The 20648-nt window shown below is 40.5% G+C and overlaps 1 protein-coding gene across 2 annotated transcripts; it reads left to right on the top strand.

Annotated features, from left to right (window-relative positions):
* Nucleotides 1–2564: 2564 nt before the first annotated feature.
* edem3 (ER degradation enhancer, mannosidase alpha-like 3) lies at nucleotides 2565–20379 on the top strand. Of its 2 annotated transcripts, XM_053504320.1 has the most exons (22): nucleotides 2565–2876; nucleotides 3502–3597; nucleotides 3720–3765; nucleotides 4358–4458; nucleotides 4958–4997; nucleotides 5088–5200; nucleotides 6538–6691; nucleotides 8332–8466; nucleotides 10116–10221; nucleotides 10336–10433; nucleotides 11708–11833; nucleotides 12007–12090; nucleotides 12195–12278; nucleotides 13378–13502; nucleotides 13590–13779; nucleotides 14560–14705; nucleotides 14825–14969; nucleotides 15276–15467; nucleotides 16620–16785; nucleotides 17066–17251; nucleotides 17540–17587; nucleotides 18590–20379. In XM_053504320.1, exons 2-22 carry the CDS (start codon nucleotides 3506–3508, stop codon nucleotides 18874–18876), a joined length of 2664 nt encoding a protein of 887 aa, XP_053360295.1. In that variant the 5' UTR covers nucleotides 2565–2876; nucleotides 3502–3505; the 3' UTR covers nucleotides 18877–20379. The 2 variants fall into 2 exon arrangements, with proteins under 2 accessions (XP_053360295.1, XP_053360296.1); XM_053504321.1 differs by lacking the exon at nucleotides 17540–17587.
* Nucleotides 20380–20648: the final 269 nt, after the last annotated feature.

Below are 20648 nucleotides of genomic sequence, written 5' to 3'. Positions count from 1 at the left end.
CCATAGTGCAGCTGACCCGTGAGGCATGAGACCGTCACGTGTCTCCTCAAGCATCATGGGATTGTAGTTCTTAAACGGACGCGTTTTATCTGGGACATCGTTTACAAAAGCGATTAATAAATTAAATTCAGGTAAATTAATTGTAAAAAGTTTTTAGTATTTAATTATCACATTGTAATATGCAATTAATCGCTGATTTCCCTTTGTCTACTATGTTCGAACGTTGTACAATATTTTTGCTGACGATGGCGAAATTTAATACAAAAGACTACACATCCCATAAAGCTGTAAACGTGTCTGTTAGCGTAAGCTGCCTCTCAGAGTTAACATTTTAATATATTATTTTTTATTATACAAGGACAAAAACAGAAGTTTTATTCGGTATATATCTAACGATGGCTGATTTTTTTTTTAATGAATAAATAAAAAATATATCGAGAGTCCACAGATAAAGTTCCCGGATGTGACCACCAGTTCTGATTTGTTCATATCACTTCCGCGTTGCGATACCAGAAATGTGTAGTCAGAGGCTTTTCTTTGTTTAATTGATGTAGAAGATAATATGGATTATTAGTACCGTCACAAAAACAAGTTTCATATTCATATTCAAGTATTCATATACCCCTTTATATTTAATATACGTATATTTATTCATTCATTTTCCATACTGCTTAAAATAATACTGTCTGAATTGTTAGATTTTTAAGATAAATGACAAAAAAGAAGAATAAGGTTGTGTCCTCCACAACCTACACTTGTAATGAAAAATTCACATTTTAATCATGTATCAATTCTTGTCTTTGTTGTAATTGTGCCACGTAGACTATAAAAGCTTCAAAGCTGTCTGATGAAACATAGGAAGACGAGGCCAAGAATAGAACAGACATAAAGTGATTGTAGACGTAAGACGGAAAAACGCACACACATGATGTGTCTGAAGATCTCCGTTTCTTATCAGCAAAGAAAACATATTTAAGCTTTTGGCCAGGTGCCCTGTGTCACATACTGACAAAAGAACCAGTCATTAACATGCAAGTCATAGAGAGACTTACATTTAGAGGCAGACAGATGATCTGAAATACATTTGCAATTTGCGGTTAAACAAAATAGTTCCAGCAGACACGGACTGTATGTATGTAAATTCATTTGGATATGGGCTATAGGGATATATAGGGGATCAGCAAGCACAATAAGAACGAAGATGAGATTTGAAATTCAGGCAAAATTTGTCTTACTTTAGTATAATATTTATCTACCTATCTTGCTCTATTTATTAGTCCATCTCTCTTTTTCTCTCTATTTATTCATCCACCTACATCTCTCTCAGGCTTTTAAAAGGTTATAATGTTTAAATGATAGTACTGTAACTAATGTGAATTCTTTATATATTCACGACACTTCAGGGGTGTGCTGTGGTGTCTGGCAGCAGGACACTGACAGCAGATGCTTTGGATGCTGTGGGTTCCAAAGGGTTTTTTCGGTGCATCCCATAGATGGTTGATTAAATTGGGATCTGGGAAGTTTTGAAGCTGGATCGGTGGCCTGCTGGACCCTGTGCACGGTGGGCTGTGGTGCACTGGGAGTTCTGGTGACTTTCTATCATAGCCAGTCCTGATTCTTTCTGTCAGGTTGTGCTGCATTGGTTTTTCTATGGGACCAGACAGGTTGTTATTTGGACCCTGCAAGCGAAGGTGAGCCTTGGGTGCCCATGATCCTGTCACTAGTATAGTAGTATATAACGGATAATTAATGTTTATTTATGACCGATTGGTATATATATATTTGTTTTCATCTGTTTTGACATTAACTGCTTAATTTGATCACAGTGGGACTAAATGTTATGCCTATGACATGAACAATCTTTTTTATTTTATTTTAATTATTATAGTTTTAGGCACATTATTTGTCAATATAAATTATAATATCAGATCACATTTTATAAAAAATTAATATAATAATTAATTAAGGCAGAAAACCATGAAATTCCAAAAGGTTCACATAATTTTTCTTGCCGCTGTATTTTGTATAAAAACACTAACAGGGTAACAGGTTTTCAGTTGTATCGGGCACGTTATTATTATTATTATTATTATGCCAACTCAATTAATTAAATTATTTAGTTTTTTTTACTTTATCCTTATTTTTGTCTGAAAACAATAACACAAAATCCAAACAACATAGCCAGAGAGGATAAAAGGAACAGTAAATAAAATAATAATAATAAAAATGAGAAGAAGAAGAAAATAAAAGAAGACAAAAGCCAGAAGATTAAAAGATAAATAAATAACACACCGGAAAAAAGGAAAAACAAACACTGTAAAGAAGCACCAGAAGTAGAAACAAAAACATTATTCCATATAAATCACATTTATTTATTACACATATTACATAAACGGCAAATTATTTTATACATTTTTTAATGCAAGAAGGGTATACTACAATTACATTTACACTCAAGGAAAGAAAAACACGCAGCTTTTTTTAATTTTTTTTTATAGAAAATAAATCTACTTCCGACTCAGAGTGATGACGTTACTCGGGACGCGTGTTACCCGGATGTTGACGACTGCATGAAAGAACCCCGAGCCTCCTGCATCCGGTTATTAGCGGCTCGATAGGTCGAGTGACAGCGAGCGTCCAGGTGTAATTTCTTATCTTCCCGGACCGAAACCCAGGCGAATAAAGGACGGATTATAAAGTTCAGGGGACGCGACGGTGAAGTCTTCAAATCATGGCTAATTTCGGCTAGGATAAATCAACAACAACAACACATCTGCCTGAAAACAACAGCTGGATGAAAACACCCCGGACCGAGCTGTCATCCCCAGGGCAGCGTTCACTGGCGCGGGGAATTCGGGGTCATTAGCGTTGTCTAGGTAGATCGTGTTTTCTTTTTTTATTTATCTTTTTTGTTTAAAAAAATCAACACAGGTTGGCTCTTATGATGTTTAAATGCAAGCAGGATGTGTTCTTGCTCTTGTCTCAGGCTTATATATGTTGTTTTTAATAACTAATTCAAGCTTAGATAATTAAACGAAGATTATTTTAATTTAGTGCTGGATTGTACTTGAATGCAGCATCAAAAAAAGCAAAGTAAAGGTGTTTGTTCCTTTTACCTGCTGATCTGCACCTGGTTTAAAGGTGTATCCGTGTTCAGATGTGAGTCGTGTCATACTGTGCCAGTAGTGTGTGTGTGTAGTGTGTGTGTTATAATCATGGTGGCGTATCAGGTGTGTTACGGCGGGTCCTGGTTTAACCGCAGGTGACGGAGGCGGCCAGGTGTGCTCGATCTCACAGGTTAAAAAGGATCATGTTTACTTTTTTGATCGTCTGATTAAAGTCTGGAAGACGCGCGCTTGTGTGTAAATTTTTTGGATCCATGGCTACTTATTTATTTATTTGTGTACTTTTTGAAATGAGTCTGAACGAGCTCTGGTGACTTCTCAGTGTATTCAAGTGAATAAACGGGGTTGGATGCTTTTTTTATTTAAATTTTTTCAGAGCGATGATGTCACGCCTTTTCGTGGTCCTGCTCCTCCTCGGGGTCTCGGTCCGGGTCTCACAAAGCATGAGCAGAGAGGAGAAGCACAAGCTGAGGTATGCGCTTGTATATAAAAAAACATATCATTTTACCCATAAAACGAGGAAGGTCTTTGTATTTGTATATTTATGTACGTGTGTGTTTGTTTGTTCACTAATCTGACTGTGTTACCTGACAGAAATCAAGTCCTGGAGATGTTCGACCACGCCTACCAGAATTACATGGTACGTATACTTTGCCGGATACGCTGGTGCTCGCGATGCGTGCTTCTGTCCTTCCAGCAAGTGAAAAAAGATTAACATGGAGATAATGAACAGATCGACTTCTTTAGGACGTCCCTCTGCAGATGAAGTGTTTAGTTAATTGGGTGTGTGGTTTGGGACACGTCCAGAGAGGACTCTCAAGGGTGAGATGGGTTTTAATGATGTTTATATAGGGAGTGAAAAAGGAGGACGGAAGACAGGGAAGACAAGAGAGAGAGAGGAAAGGAAGCTGGGGACGTAGAAGGAAAGAAAAGCAGAAGGAAAGAGAAACTGAAAGGAAATAAAGTGAGGAAGAAGGAAGTAGACAGAGAGACAGAAAAGCAGAAGCAAGAAAGGGTGAGGGTAGTGAAGGAAAGAAAGAAAAGACAAAAAGAGGTAGACGAAGATGACATGGGTAGACGATGATGGACTGATTGAGGTGAAATATTCTGATTAAAGATCTGGGATTAGTATTTCTCGCTGAAATTCCCACTGGTGACTTATTCTTTCTTTTTCTTTCTCTGTCTCTCGTTCTCTTTCTCTCTTTCTCTCTACCTCCCGTTCTCTCTCTCAGGACCACGCCTACCCAGCGGATGAGCTGATGCCTTTGACCTGTCGAGGTCGAGTACGAGGTTTGGAGCCCAGCCGAGGCGATGTAGACGATGCTCTGGGAAAGTGAGCCTGATAACCATACACACACCCACACACACTTCACACACACACACACACACACACACACACACACACACTTCACACATGCTGATTTTAACACCAGCTGCGGCCTTCTTTACCCCAGAGCTCTCTGTGTGTGTGTGTGTGTTAAGCTCAGGGGAATTACTATCACACCCTTAATGAGTCCTGTCACGGTTCACATCTGTTTATTTACTTACATAAAGAATAGTTAAAAAACACAGAATTATATATGAATTAGAATCAAGACGTTTCAAAAGGACATGCTGTAACACGCTGCAACTGCTAAGTTTATTAGCATTATTAGTGTTATTAATTCTAAAAGTAATTGTAGTCACTGATCATTGGAAGATTTGCTGCAGAACAGAATCAGGTGCCAGGGCTTTGCCTTTTATGGAGTTGTGTGGGCGGGGCTTGATGTTAATGTTCATTTTGGTAAAAATACAGTATATATTAAAATATCTACGTGTCTGTGTTTTAACAGGTTTTCCCTCACCCTCATCGATGCCCTGGACACTCTTGCGGTGAGTTACACTCTGACGCGCGTGTTTTTTTTAACGTTCCATCCTAACACTCCTATGTGTTCATGCTGTTTCTCCTGCTGATGTGTCCAGCTGTTGAATAAGAGCGAGGAGTTTGAGGAGGCGGTGAAGCGGGTGGTGAAAGACGTACGGCTGGACAATGACATCGTCGTGTCTGTGTTTGAGACCAACATCCGAGTGCTGGGGTGAGCGGGCTGGTGCTCCTGTTCCTGCAGTCCAACATGAGAACACTTACAGCTTTACTGATTTATTTAATTCTGCTTTATCCTCTCTCCTGTCATCCTTCTATCCATGCCTCTGTTTATTTTATTTTTTTGTTGGTGTTTATTCTGTCGTTTGCTTCTTTTTTCCTTTTTTTTTTCCACTTCTCACTTCTTATTTTTTTAATTTTGTTCATCAAATAGTTGTTCCTTTTTTCTGCTCTCTTATTATTTTTTTTGTCTTTTTGTATTTTTTAAATTCTGTTGAATCTTTCATTTTGTTTGTTTTTTGTTTGTCTGCTTGTTTCTTTCTTTCTGTCACACCTCCTTCACTGAGACTGACAGGTATGGAGGCCACACCTCCTTCACTGAGACTGACAGGTGCGGAGGCTACGCCTCCTTCACTGAGACTGACAGGTACGGAGGCCACACCTCCTTCACTGAGACTGACAGGTGCGGAGGCCACACCTCCTTCACTGAGACTGACGGTTGCAGAGGCTACGACTCTCTCATTGAGACTGACAGGTGCAGAGGCCACGCCACCTTCACTAAGACTGACTGGTACGGAGGCCACGCCTCTCTCATTGAGACAGACAGGTACGGAGGCCACGCCACCTTTACTAAGACTGACAGGTATGGAGGCCACACCCCCTTCACTGAGACTGACAGGTATGGAGGCCACACCTCCTTCACTGAGACTGACAGGTGCGGAGGCTACGCCTCCTTTACTGAGACTGACCGGTACAGAGGCCACACCTCCTTTACTGAGACTGACCGGTACGGAGGCCACACCTTCTTTACTGAGACTGACAGGTGCGGAGGCCACGCCTCTCTCATTGAAACTGACAGATACGGAGGCCACGCCTCTCTTATTGAGACTGACAGGTGCGAAGGCCACGCCTTTCTCATTGAGACTGACAGGTACAGAGGCCACACCTCCTTTACTGAGACTGACCGGTACGGAGGCCACGCCTCCTTCATCGAGACTGACAGGTGCGGAGGCCACGCCTCTCTCATTGAGACTGACAGGTACAGAGGCCACGCCTCCTTCAGTGGTTAATAAGTTGTACATTAACGCCTGTGTTGTTGTCTGAGTCTCAGTGAATCCTCACTCTCACACACACACAGACTTTTATGCAGGAAGGTAACTTCAGTTCAGTGTGTTGTTAGGTGTTACATGTGTTTTATGACACGCTGTGTGTAACAGGACTTGAAAAGTGTGAAAGTGTCTGATTCAGTCCAATTTTTTAATTTATAAATAATTCTCTTTTTCTTTGTGTGTGTGTGTGTGTGTGTGTGTGTGTGTGTGTGTGTGTGTATAGTGGTCTCCTCGGAGGTCACTCCATGGCGTTGATGCTGAAAGAGAGAGGCGAGCGCATGCAGTGGTATCAGGACGAGCTCCTGCACATGGCTAAGGACCTGGGACTAAGAATCCTGCCCGCCTTCAACACCAGCAGCGGACTGCCTTACCCTCGAGTGTGTGAACACACATATACAAACACATACACTCCTATACACACACTTGCACTCTGACCCAGAGGTGGATGTGCAGACACACAGTGTTTTTTCTCGAGCTGGTTGAATAATCGCATTATTCGCATGACTGCTGTCCGTTCAGCCTCACCGCTCTTTCCTTCCTCCTACACTGTCTCACTGAGTCGCTGCACAAGGGACGAATAAAACACTCCGTCTCATGCTGTAGCAGGAAATTAATCATCGACGGGGTGTTGTCATGCCGATCATGATTATTTTTAGAGAATTGCACCGAAGTGTTTTGTTCCTCAGAAACCACAGCCACGCCTCCTTCACTTCACAGCACTTACTTTATCAAGTAGTGCACATTTTATTTACTAAGAAATAACAAGTCATGCTTTTGTCCATTTCTGATTACATTTGTAATGACCAGCTTTATTTTTCAGGTCTTAATAACACCAAAAAACAAAAAGAAGTAAAATCAATTGGGGGAAAAAACCCTGCTGTGTCTTAGTGCGCGTCTCTTACTGGTATAATCAACATCCGTGCACGCGTGTACTGTTTACTATAACACTGTGGTGTTTACTGACACTGTGTGTGTGCGTAAAATTAGAGAGATTAAAGATCCCTTTACTTTCTTTCTCTGGGTCAGCATGCCGTTGTGTGTGTGCACGCGGGTAATTTGACACTGTGCCGCTTCACACACACACACCCCTCCTCTTCCCTTTACACACACACACACACTCTCTGCTCTACACTTAATTAGTTTCAAAGGTAAAGTGCAGGTTAATTATTATATTTTTATACTTTACAGCAGTGATTCCGTGCGCTTACGTAAGAGTTATTAGCGATGTTCCTCGCTAATTTTTCCGATAAAATCAATTTTTCTGTTAGTGTGTGGATGTGTGTGGATGTGTGTGGATGTGTTAGAAACTCAAATAAAAGAGGAGGAAATGTTACTGTGTAAGATAAGAAGAGGGGGGTCTGATTCCTTGCTTTAGGCACACACACATACACACACACAGCACCTGCATGCATAAACGGAAACACTTATCTGTTGGGATTTATTTTTACTTTTTTAGAGGTAAAGTGCATGTTAATTTGTTTTATTTTTACTTTATATTTTGTATGAATTATTTTATGTATTTCTTTTTTGGGGCTGAGGAACGAATAATTTTAGTTTTCATTTTTTTTAATGGGAAATTTTACTTTGATTTACGAGTGTTTAGAAAAACGAGCCCGCTTCCGGGAAGAATTATGCTTGTAATCCAAGGTTCCACTTGGAATAGAATAGAAAGTTTTTACTTCTATAAATGGAAAAATTGCACTTGAAGAATGAAGTTCAATAAAGTAAAAAAAAAAAAAAGGTTTAAAGTTCAAATGTGAATATAGAATATTAAATAAAACATCACATAAAAATAAAAATGTGGGAAAGAATGTAGAAATCTACAAATGTAGATTTAAAATGTATAAAGAAAAATATTAAATACTTAAGTTACACAATTTGCAAAGTGAAATTGTATACTGAGAAGTATATAAAAAATGAAAAACCCATATAAGTTGGTATGTTTAACATCCTAATAGCACTAACAAGGATTTTTATAAATTACTAAGCTCCTTACTAATTCCTGCTGTCTTTTTAGGTCAATCTGCGTCATGGGGTTCAGGGTCCTGAGACTCGGACAGGCACAGAGACGGACACCTGCACCGCCTGCGCTGGGACCATCATCCTCGAGTTCGCCGCGCTGAGCCGCTTCACCGGAGACCCCACATTCGAGGTGTACAAAACATCACAATAACATTAACTGTTTCAGTTTGTGTGAAATATTATACTTATATATGTCGATCACCATAATGCTCATCACAGGTCCCAGTTTGACTTGAACGCCCCTTGTAATATGAAAATGAATGTACAGGTAGTCCCCAGCTTATGAACATTTGAGTTGCAAATTTTCACAGATACGAACAGACGCGGTTCTTCGAACTTTTGTTGATGTGAACAAATCACGGAAGTTGCTCACGTGTATTGTACAAAACTAGACACTGCAGTGCACCAGATACCAATATTTACAGTTATATCAAATATTTTTAGTGTGTAAGTGAATGTATAAAATGTCTAAAGTCCAGTATATTGTGTGTGTGTGTGTGTGTGTGGGAGAAATGAGTCGACCTCACCGGTTTCAATGAATCAGTCTGACAGCACGATGATGGCAAATGCCTGTCCTGTTAAGCTGTCCTGATGGAGAATAATTGTAATTTCGGAAAATACTCAACAAAACAGAGTTCACAGTCTAATACAGCAGAAAACAGCTTTGTTACATTTGATGTGAGATTCATTTCCTTAGGCGCAGTTATGGTTTTTGGCCACATGTTGGCAGTGTAGGGTAAGAGGACAGAGATTTAGTCAAGTGGATTGGTACAGTATGCTTAACATTGTATATTTGTGTCAAAGACGTACAAGATTTAATTTGTTAGACTTAAGAACAAATCCGACTTAAGAACAAATCCGACTTACGAACGCGCTTACATAATGGACCTTGAAAATCAGGGACTACCTGTATATTAAAATTAAGGGTCATAGGAAGCTCATATATCAGTTTTGACAAAATAATCATAAGATGTTGTGCAATTTTTTACAACACTTGTGGTAAAATGTAATTGTTAGAAACACTGGAAAATTTCCAACCGAATTTGGAAAAGTCGGTGTCCCGTGAAGTGCTAGGAGCAAACTCATTTGCATTTAGTGACTCTTAGCACTCAGAGGTGTGGAAACCCAAAGTGACTTCTAAAGAGGGAAAGAGAAGGCAGAGGTGGAAGATATTTTGCCTTTTTTAGTTTTTTCAAACCTGTCTTTAAATATAATGATGATGACTGATAATGATCCTTCATCAGCGGAGATGTTTATTCACCGCTTAAGATTATGCGTCATCTGTTTATTCACCGTCATTATTTCCATCTTATTTGAACGAGGCGTTTTATTTGTTTTAGTTCAGGAAGTAGCAAAAATCAGTGAGTGAGGTGAGGAGGGCATTAAAGAGGATGAAGAGTGGAAAGGCAGTTGGTCCTGATGACATACGTACCTGTGGAGGTGTGGAAGTGTTTAGTAGAGGTGTATGGAGTAGAAGTGTATTAGTGCCGATCTTTAAGAACAAGGGAGATGTGCAGAGCTGTGGCAATTACAGAGGGATAAAGCTGATAAGCCATACTATGAAGCTTTGGGGAAGAGCAGTGGAAGCTACAGTAGGTTAAGGGCAGAGGTGAGCAGCAGTATGGTTTCATACCTAGAATATCAGATGCAGTGTTTGCTTTGAGGATGCTGATGGAGAGGGTAATAGGGAGTTACATCATGAAATCACAACATATACAACATACGTGTGTGTACATTACTGCGCTCGAGATGTAAACGTGTGCTGTTTGTGACATCCAGGTCCACGCGCGGAGAGCTCTCGACTTCCTGTGGGAAAAAAGACAAAGAAACAGCAACCTAGTAGGAACGACCATCAACATCCACTCGGGGGAGTGGGTGCGCCGAGGTGAGGGGTCCCCCTACTGCACTGGAACACTCTTCCCAGAAACACACTGATGGATTTCCAGTAAGTGTTGCTGAATGTTTTGTGTTAATGTTGTTGTTGTTGTTGTTGTTGTAGAGAGCGGTGTAGGAGCTGGGATTGACTCGTATTACGAGTACCTGCTGAAGGCTTACGTTCTGCTCGGGGACGACCAGCTACTGCAGCGCTTTAATATAGTGAGTTTTCCTCACCTCACACACACACACACACACACACACACACACACACACACACACACACACACTTTAAAATTAATTCTTTGTGATGTTAGAATCAGATTTTATTCCCTTAGTTAAACAGGTGCCGTCAAACATTGCAATCGTGCCAGAACTTGACTTTAATTACGCATTTTTAATGGAAATGTGACCTACTGAAATGCATTTAATGTAATTTGTTATAAGAATTCTATCAGGAACAAAGAATATGATATTTCCACTAATCCAAAGGATGGAGATCAGGAATTTTCTTAAGTGTACTTACATACCTTATAAATAACAATAATATTTATTAACAATAATTAATTAAGTCAATTTCTTAATATAAGATTAAACAAACCAAATAAAAGAATATTAATTATAATTATTAATAAATTATTATCTTTACTGTTTATTTAAGTGTTAATTTTCTGTTTTGGTAGCAGATCATCTTATTCATTTTAAGCATTTTATTATTATTATTATTTTTTGTTTTAGAAAGAAGCCAAATGATCTGCCAATAGAACAGTCATATATATGTATATATTTAGTAAAAAAAACAAAAAGTAAAAAAATCATAAAAATTAAGATATTTTACCGGCTATGATGTCTTTATTTGTTTTTGTGTTTTGCTCCATTTAAACCAAAGTGATTTATTACTTTAAGTTGCGTTGCGGAACCTATACCAAACGATTTTGTTTTTGTTATCACGTGTTATAGCAGCTGTAAGTCACCTTATAAGGGAAAAAATGCAACTGAAAAAAGAACAAATTTCTCATTCCTTAAAATAAATAAATGAATGAATGAATGAATGAATGAATAATAAATAAATAAATAGGTAAAAGGATTAGTTTAGAATAAATAAATGAAGTATTTTTTTAGTAAAATGCATGCAGTAATATAAAAGGGATTTTTAAAAATGAATAAATGATAAGATTAAATTAATATAATAAAGAAAAAAAAACTACACTATTTGTGTATGTTATTAGTAGGCGTGATTCAAAGACCTTAAGCATGCACTAAGAAAGATTGTTTTATTCGTGAGGATTGTATGTGTTACATATTTTATACATGTGTTCACTTACAGTTACAGTTATAAATTATTCCTAAATAACAATTTGTGAAGGATCAGAAGTTGGGATATTTGTTTTCGGGTCCCCTGAACTACACAGGTGCTCCCGAGCTCATTTGCTTGTGTTAATGCGATGTGGAATAAGAGCGCCGCTTCACTGCCTCTCTGGCTGCGTGTGTTTCAGCACTATGCGTCTATAATGAAGTACATCAGCCAGCCTCCTCTGCTACTCGACGTCCACATCCACAAGCCCCTGCTGCCCGCACGCACCTGGATGGACTCGCTGCTCGCGTTCTTCCCCGGCCTGCAGGTCAGGGAGATTTAATAATAATAATATTAATTTTAATAATAATAATGGCACCATTGTGATATTTCAGTTATGTTTATCACTGTATGCAGCACATGGCATGACCTTTGCGCTTTTAAAACTGCCTATGGATGTCATTCTAACTTCTTTTTTTTTTTTATTCACTTTTCTTTTAGGTACTAAAAGGAGACATCCGTCCGGCTATAGAGACCCACGAAATGCTGTATCAGGTCACCAAGAAACACAACTTCCTACCTGAGGTAGCTTCCTCTTTCTTGAGTATATCTGAATGCTCAGGTTATGTTTCATGTCGCTTCACTTCACTCGACTTTCCTTTTTTTTTTCTCTTTCCTGCCTCCATCAGGCCTTCACTACAGATTTCAGGGTTCACTGGGCGCAGCATCCACTGAGACCCGAGTTCGCAGAGAGCACCTACTTCCTTTACAAGGTCTGTGTGTGTGTGTGTGTGTGTGTGTGTTTTATTTACATTGTGATTTTTATTCTCTGCCTCCACCCTCTTGTTACACTCTGTTCTAGAACAGCACCCACTCTCCAGAGCGGTATTTGCGCTACCTGTGTCATGTTTGTGCTTCAGGGTGTTGACTCGGTCCTTCGAGTTCCCTGGTGTATTTGTACAATAAGGTTCACAATGATATCGCATTCTCTGGGTCACACTCCGGCTCAACAGGCTCTAGTTCCTCTTTACTGAGTACACAAGGTGTGTTGAATTATTTAGGAAACTAGATGCCCGTGGAGTTTAATCGCACACAAAGAATTTTTTCTCAAATATCTTCAATGTACAGACACGCAAACTCTGCAGTTTTACTATATGTATAAAGTGATGTCTTTCACGGCGCCTTGGATCAAGTTTAAATCCATGTGTGCACGGAATGAGAGTTAGAAATTCGGCATGAAAACCAGGAAAACTTATAACTTATAAGAAATATCGTAATGTACTTATACGCACCTCAGTTTTGATTTGTCTTTGATTGACAAACTATCAAAGGAGCATTATGGTGTGCAGTTAAACCGATTACTTATAACCTAATAATGAATGAATTTATTTATTTATTATATGTAAATAAATGAAAAAAGTAAATAAAGTAAATTATAAATAAAATGATAATTTAAATATCAAATCAAGTTAAATATATTAAAAATAAAGTACTTATAAATATTTTGATTATTTTCATTCATAAAAAATATTTAATTAACTAAATAAATAGTTTTTTAAAAAGCAGATTGAAATCTTGTGAAAAATGCACCAAAAAAAATCAGTTTTTTATTTTTTTAAATAGTGCACAGAATATCTAACTACGCTGTTGACTAGGTGCAAAAGTGCGACGGTAGCAGGAATTTTTTAAGCAGAGGGATAAACAGAGTGAGCTAACTTTAGCTTGGTAATTAATTAATGACATGAATTAGTTAATTATTGTCATTTCCACAAGGCAGCAAGTCCTCACTTGTAACGCCTCTGACTTGTATATAAATGTCCTCGCTTGTTATTGTTTCTCTTTAAACGCTTCCTGATGTTCTAACTCTCTCAGGCCACCAGAGACCCGTATTACCTGGAGGTAGGACGCACCGTTCTGGAAAACCTGAACCGCTTCGCTCGCGTCCCCTGTGGCTTCGCCGCCATGAAGGACGTGAGGACGGGGAGCCACGAGGACCGGTGAGACGCTCAGTACAGATTCCTCCCATGAGGATTTTTATGTTTTTGCTGTCGTGAACTAAAAGGACGAACTCGTTTGTCTTTCAGCATGGACTCGTTCTTCCTGGCCGAAATGTTTAAGTATCTGTTCCTGCTGTTCGCCGAGGAGGAGGATTTGCCCTTCGACGTGGAGGACTACGTCTTCACCACCGAGGCGCACCTACTCCCCTTGTCGCTCTCTATTACTCCTCGCTCACCACTGCCCCCTCCAGGCAATGACACGGTGCTGCAACCTGAGGTACTGCACGCTACACTACACTGCGAAACCTAAACCTCATGGGATTAAAATGATGATGATGATGATGATGAAGAGGAGGAGGATTATGTGTCGATTACAGGCTGCAAATTTACATTAGTATATTCGCAATCGTATAATCAACTATCAGATTTTAATTAATCGTAGTATTTTGTTATTGGTCTAAGCCTGCATAGAAGTTCAGATTTCCTGTTTTTCCTAGACATTTTGAATAGATGTATTGTAAAACAAGGGGTGTTTAAGTCAAACCAGGACCTGTGAGAAAATTCCTGTGAAATGAAGGTGTAAAAAAAAAAAAAAAAAAAAAAGCGACGAGACTCACAGCCGCAATGAGGAATTTATAATAAATGAAGAAAAAAATAAGGATTTGGTTTGAAATTAAATCATCTGCAGAAAGATTTTGCATCCTTTAAATTATTATCACATGTTTGAGACTCACAAAGTTGCTATCTTGGATATCTCTGCGTGTCTTTAAGTCATATTGAAAAGTCTTCTATTTATAACAAACCTCCGTAAGCTGCCTTGATAATAAGTTGTATAATAGGATTTTATACACGTACTCACTAGGGGTGTGGGATTTAATCCATATTTTGTTGGTCAGTTCAGAATTGGCGTAGTAGTTTGCCCTGTCGCCCCTTTAAATATGTGAAATAATAGTAGACAGTAAACGTAAGTGCAATTGAATCGAATCGAATATCGTAGCACCCAAAAATCTAAACGGGTCTTTAAGTGCCTTTCTGTCTTGCTGGTGTGTTGAAACAGGCACCGGCAGAGCTCGACGACTCCAACTTCGAGTGGACCTGTCCCAACACCCGCCTCCTGTTCTCTGACCCCGCCTACCCACGGAACCTTCGGGAGCCAATCAGAAGTGCGGTGGATAAGAGTTGTCCCCGCCCCACACACCCTCGGTAAGAACGTAGCTTTAAGTGACGGTGATCGAACCCCACATGAGTTTAATATTCTTATGTAAATAATAAAACACCTGGTGTTGTGCTGTTATAAGGTTTCTTCTTTCTGTGTACTTCAGAGAGCCAGGACTGGGTCGTGCCCCCCTGAGAGCTCAGGACTTTATGGCTAATAAACCTGAGCACCTGGAGCTGCTGAAGAGGATGGGGGTCACGCTGATCCACCTGAAGGACGGACGAGTGCAGCTGGTACAGCACGCCGCGCAGGTACGTCAGCACATCCGCCACTCGATCTGTTTATTAACGACGCTTCCTTTAGAAAGCACTGCGTCTTTATAATACAGAACAGGGGGTTAAGTTTCAGTGCCACACAAACACTGCATGTGGATTTAAAATAAAGTATTGTTGCATAAGATGGCAAAACAAAAGAACTTTTTCTTTTTATATATGACATAAGTATATGTTATTATTTTCACAGCATATAAGTGATTATACAATTCTAAAACATGTGCAGGCAGGGATAATGCATCTTATTTAACGTGTGTGTGTGTGTGTGTGTGTGTGTGTGTGTAGGCGGTGAGTGCCGTGGCTGCCGAGGACGGCATGCGCTTCATGCAGGAGATGATGGAGCTCTCCAGCCAGCAGCAGAAGGAGCAGCTTCCCCCCCGCGCCGTGCAGATCATCTCGCACCCTTTTTTCGGCAGAGTGGTGCTGACCGCCGGACCTGCGCAGTTCGGACTGGACCTTTCAAAGTCCAACTTAGGGGTGAGGAGATTAGAATTTGTTCTAGATCAGGGGCTCAGAGCATGATCATGTACAAGTCTTTCAATTCTTTAGCTAACATTTACTCACTATTCTTTTCTTCAGTAGCGTCTTGGCATCTTACTCACTGACTGACCGACTGACTGGCTCACTAAGTGACTCATTAACTGAGCCCCTCACTCACTATCTGATTTGCTGACTCATTTACTATCTAACTCACTCACTGACTGACTAACTATGTGACCCATTGAATGACTTAATCACTAACTGAGGCAGTGACTCACTGACTGACTACCTCACTTTCTGTCTCTCACTGTATGCCTCACTGAAGATTTGTCTGACTGACTGACTCACTATACAGTATGACCTGCTGACTCAGTCATTTACTGTCTGACTCACTGACTGACTCAGTATGTGACTCATTGAATAACTGACACACTGAGTCACTTACTCACTGACTGACTCACTCACTGTCTGACTCAGTCATTTACTGCCTCACTGATGGTCTGACTGACTGACTCACTTAATATCTGATTTGCTGACTAGGTCACTCGTTCCCTGTCTGACTCTCTGACTACGTGACTCATTGAGTGACTGACATTAACTGAGCCACTCACTCACTATGTGATTTGCTGACTCATTCACTATTTATCTAACTCACTGACTGACTCACTACATGACTCATTAAATTAATTAATCACTAACTGGGTCACTGACTCCCTCTTTTTCTGACTCTCACTGTATGCCTCACTGAAGGTTTGACTGACTTACTCAGTATGTGACTCAGCCGCTCACTATCCGACTTGCTGATTCAGTTGTTCCCTATCTGACTCACTTACTGACTGATTCCCTATGTGACTTGCTGACTTGGTCAATCATTGACTTACTAATTGACTGACTCACTGTGACCCATTCAATAACTGACTCACTAACTGACTCTCCCGCTATCTGACTCAGTTACTTACTATCTGACGTTCTCGCCATCTGCCTCACTGATGGTTTGACTGACTTATACCCTGTGTGATTTACTGAATGACCGACTCACTAACTGACTCACTAACTGACTCACTTACTGCCACACCTTTAGACAGACCAAGTGACTGAATGACTGATTTGACTTTGACTCGCCCAGTGATTCCTTTCTGTGTTTTTCAGGTGCGCGGCTACGTGGCGGTGGCGGAGCCGTACTCCGGTTGCGCTCCTCTGAACAACGCTGAGTTCGTGGCTGGACGTATCGCTCTGCTGCAGAGGGGACAGTGCATGTTCGCAGAGAAAGCCAGAAACATTCAAAAAGCTGGAGCTATCGGTGGAATCGTCATCGGTGAGACACACGGAGCATTTAGGAAAAATTCAGTGTTCAAATATTTAACCATTGCTTGTTTTAACATAACCAGCTTGATTTTAAACATCTTTAAATCACGTCATAAAATCAAGTAGTCATGCTGAAGTCATGACCTTTAAAGAAATTTTTCTTGTAATGCTGAGTAGACCGAATTGAAACACATTGCCAGTGCTTGACGCTGCCCCGAGCTGATATCAGTGGAAGGGAAGTGACTCAGCGACCCGAAAGCCTGACCTCACATTTCCACACTTTCTCTCAGACGATAACGAGGGCAGCAGCAGCGACACGGCGCCGCTCTTCCAGATGGCAGGAGACGGTCGGAGCACAGACGATGTCACTCTGCCGCTCCTCTTCCTGTTCCATAAGGAAGGGAACATCCTGCTGGAGGCCCTGAAGGAGCACAGGGAGGTGGAGGTGCTGCTCAGCGAGAAAGCCCGGGACAGAGGTGAGAAACTGTCTTAATTAGGACAGTTCGGAGTGATAAGTGTCTTAATGTGGAATGTTAGATAAGTGAATTACTCTGACTAACTCCCCTTTTAGTATTTTTACCTACACACTCTTTCTTTGCTTCCTTCCTATCATTTTTTTTTACTTATTTGTTCGCTTTTACAGTGAGTTTTAACTGTTTGCTTTGTTCTACTCTCTCTCCCTCTCTCTCCTTTCTCTTTCTCTCTTTCTCTCTCTCTCCCTCTCCTGCTCTTTCTCTGCCTCCTCTCCTCTTGTGGATGAGCAGACGCCATATTTAAGGGGAAAGCCCTGCCGGGCGCCCTGTTGGATGGCAGTAAGTGATCTACAGCTCTTCCTTCTTTTCCTCTTTAGCCTCATCATGCACAGGGTTTTCTGCCTCTATATTCTGATTGACTCTTCGTCTGAGTGTCTGATTCACTGACTGTCTGATTGTCTGACTGACTCAATTACTGAATCTGATTCAGCGAATGACTGACTCACTAAGTGATTCACTCACTATCTGTCTTGGTCAATCATTCACTATCAGATTCACTGATTTGACTCACTATGTGACTCACTGAATGACTGACTCACTAACTAAACCAGTCATTCACCAACACTCGCTTGCTATCTGACTCAGTCACTTACTCACTGTCTGCCTCACTGATGGTTTGACTGACTCAATTAGTATCTGACCCCCTTACTGACTCACTCACTATTTAACTTGCTGACTCAGTCCATTATTTAATGACTCACTCACTGACAGACTGACTCCTTATGTGACTCATTCAATGACTGACTCACTATCTGACTTGATGACTCAGTCAATCATTCAATATGTGACTCAGTATGTGACTAATTGAATGACTCACCAACTTTTTCACTCACTATCTGACCCACTAGCTGTCTGCCTTACTGATGGTTTGACTGACTGACTAACTGAGTCACTAACTCACTGAATCACTGACTCAGTGTCTGACTAACTGTCTGCCTTGTGATCGGTTAAGTAAATGATTTACTCACAGACTGACTCACTAGCTAAACGTCTGACTGTCTGACTCACTCACAGACTCACTGTCAGACTCCTTGACTGACTCACTGCCACACATTTTGACTGACTGAGTGACTGAATCACTGACTTGGCATTGACTCACTCAGTGACTTACTTTACTGATTCACGCTTATCGACTGACACGGTAGTCAGTACGTCTGTTAGTGACTTGGTGTGTCACTGACTCATTGCAATTTTGTAAAACTGGAAAAAAATATCTTGTATGTGAACATTTCTGATACTGTCTCGATTGACAGCTCTCTGATCTCCTTTTTTTGTCCTCAGGTGGAGATGAAACAGAGGAAGGTGAAGAGGACGAGGGCTGCTGCCAAGAGAACCAGGATCACCCTGCCCCCTCGCCAACCCCTGACCAATCACAAACCACCACTCCGGACCAAGAAGAAGCAGGCGAGGAAACGGGAACAAGGCAGGAGGAGGTGCTTAGCAACGACGTACCTCTGACCGTGGATGAGGAGGAGCCTGTGGAGGACGACCAATCGATGGACTCCTTGATGGCTGATTGGCAGGAGGACTTGGAGGCATTTAAACAGATGGAGAAGGACGAACTTTGACCTCCAGGAACGGATCGCAGAACAGAGCCATAATTATAAAAAAAAAAAAAAAAGCAAGACACTTTAGGACACGCCCGGTGTACGGGACAGGACAGGATAGAGGGACGAAGGCGTCATTCTCAGGTGCTTTTTTTTTTTTTTTCCAGAGAGCAGAAACGCTCACCTGTACGAACGTGCAGGTTTTAAACTCCACCTGGAACCAAACTCAAGACCAAACTGTCTCGTCTCATCTCGTCTCGTCTTACTGTGTGTCTTCCTCCTTCTAAATCTGTGTTCGGTTTAGCGATGGACGTCGATTGGAAACACTGATCGCTAATGATTAGGAGAGTTTACGCGGCTATGTCACGATTATAGCTGGAAAATCTAAACATCATGCGAACTTTTACGGAGCGAATCGACTGTATGTATATATGTATCTGAAGTACGTTTCCTTCTTGTGATCATGAATCTTCATTTAGTTTTTACTTTGTTTTGTTTTTTGCTTGTTGTCAAACTTACCTGTAAAGGAACGGTTCATCTTAAAACCTTGTTTACGTGTTCATACTTACACTTGTATGATTTTTATTCTTTTTGCATTGTCTAAATTGGCACTCGATCCATGAATCAGCGTCAGAGTATCACTGGAATCAAGACGCGCCAAGTAGTGACTAACTGAGCTGAAATAAAGCTTAAATAAGCTATAAATTTATTTTATTTTATTATAAGAATGCGTCAATCTGCTGATGACTGATAATATTCAAATGATGTCAGATAGACGTCCTGGTCTGGTTTAAAACATCTGGAATCCATGAACGAGCAATGTAGCAGAGCAACGGAAATTCGCAACGGTGTTTTAACTTTCTAGCGCCATTTCACAAGCGAAATCGTAGCACAAACGCTGACGCTAGATTTCTAAACACAAATTCTCGTTTTATCTTTTACAGCACAGAATTTTTTTTTTACTTCCAGTACGTTTTATTAAAACGAAAAAACATCCTGTGCTAATTGAACCTTTTTTGTCGCATCTGAGGTGAATTTTTTTTTTTAACGTTTTGTTGAACCGTTCCTTAAGCACTCTTTAACTCCACAGCTTGTGTGTGTGTGTGTGTGTGTGTATGCTGTGTGTTTTTGTCAGTTGAAGGAGGAAAAAAAAAATCAACCCCAGTTGTCGACTCAAGCTGCTAACTTGAGAAGAAGCATCTAAGGACCAGGCCTTGTGTTTGTCTTGAGCATTAATCAGTGAACCATGTGAATAGAAAAGCGACTCTTTACGGTTTTTTTTTCGCCAAACTGTGGACTCAAACACCCCTTTCATCCTCCAGGGGGCGCCAATCTCACACCACTCACTCAAAGAATCAGGAGCGAAGACCAGGACAAATGAATAATAAAAAAACAATAATAATAATAATAACTGACGTTTTCACACTCAGTGAATGAGACAATATGAGGAAATGTGTGTGAACGGACGGGATTGCGTGCACTGTGTGCAATAAAATGGTACAGGCATGTTTCATTTGATCAGAATTCCGTGTTTGTCATTTGTGTTCACTTTATAGACACACTGAAGGTGAAGCGACTCTCTCGCACCACCAGGAACGACGGGCAGCTTTATGGCACGATTTATTAACTCGTGTTCAGCACCCGGGTCACACTGGAGTTCGTAAACAGAAATGAAATCTGTGTTTCTGAGAAACTTTAAAGAGAACTGCGTCAGTAGAGACGGTGGGAAAAGTTGAGTGGAGGGAAAAACAGTATTAGTGTTTGCTCTGGTTATGGACAGCCAAACATGTCAT

The sequence above is a fragment of the Clarias gariepinus genome, chromosome 9, assembly GCF_024256425.1.
Source record: "Clarias gariepinus isolate MV-2021 ecotype Netherlands chromosome 9, CGAR_prim_01v2, whole genome shotgun sequence".
Classification (NCBI taxonomy): Eukaryota; Metazoa; Chordata; class Actinopteri; order Siluriformes; family Clariidae; genus Clarias; species Clarias gariepinus.
This window is presented reverse-complemented; position numbering and strand designations above follow the sequence as displayed.

Coding starts and splice junctions, on each gene's coding strand:
- edem3 (XM_053504320.1), top strand. CDS start 3,506: ATGATGTCACGCCTTTTCGTGGTCCTGCTCCTCCTCGGGGTCTCGGTC. Junction 8,467..10,115: donor CCGGAGACCCCACATTCGAG/GTGTACAAAACA, acceptor TGTGACATCCAG/GTCCACGCGCGGAGAGCTCT. Junction 13,780..14,559: donor ACACGGTGCTGCAACCTGAG/GTACTGCACGCT, acceptor GTGTTGAAACAG/GCACCGGCAGAGCTCGACGA.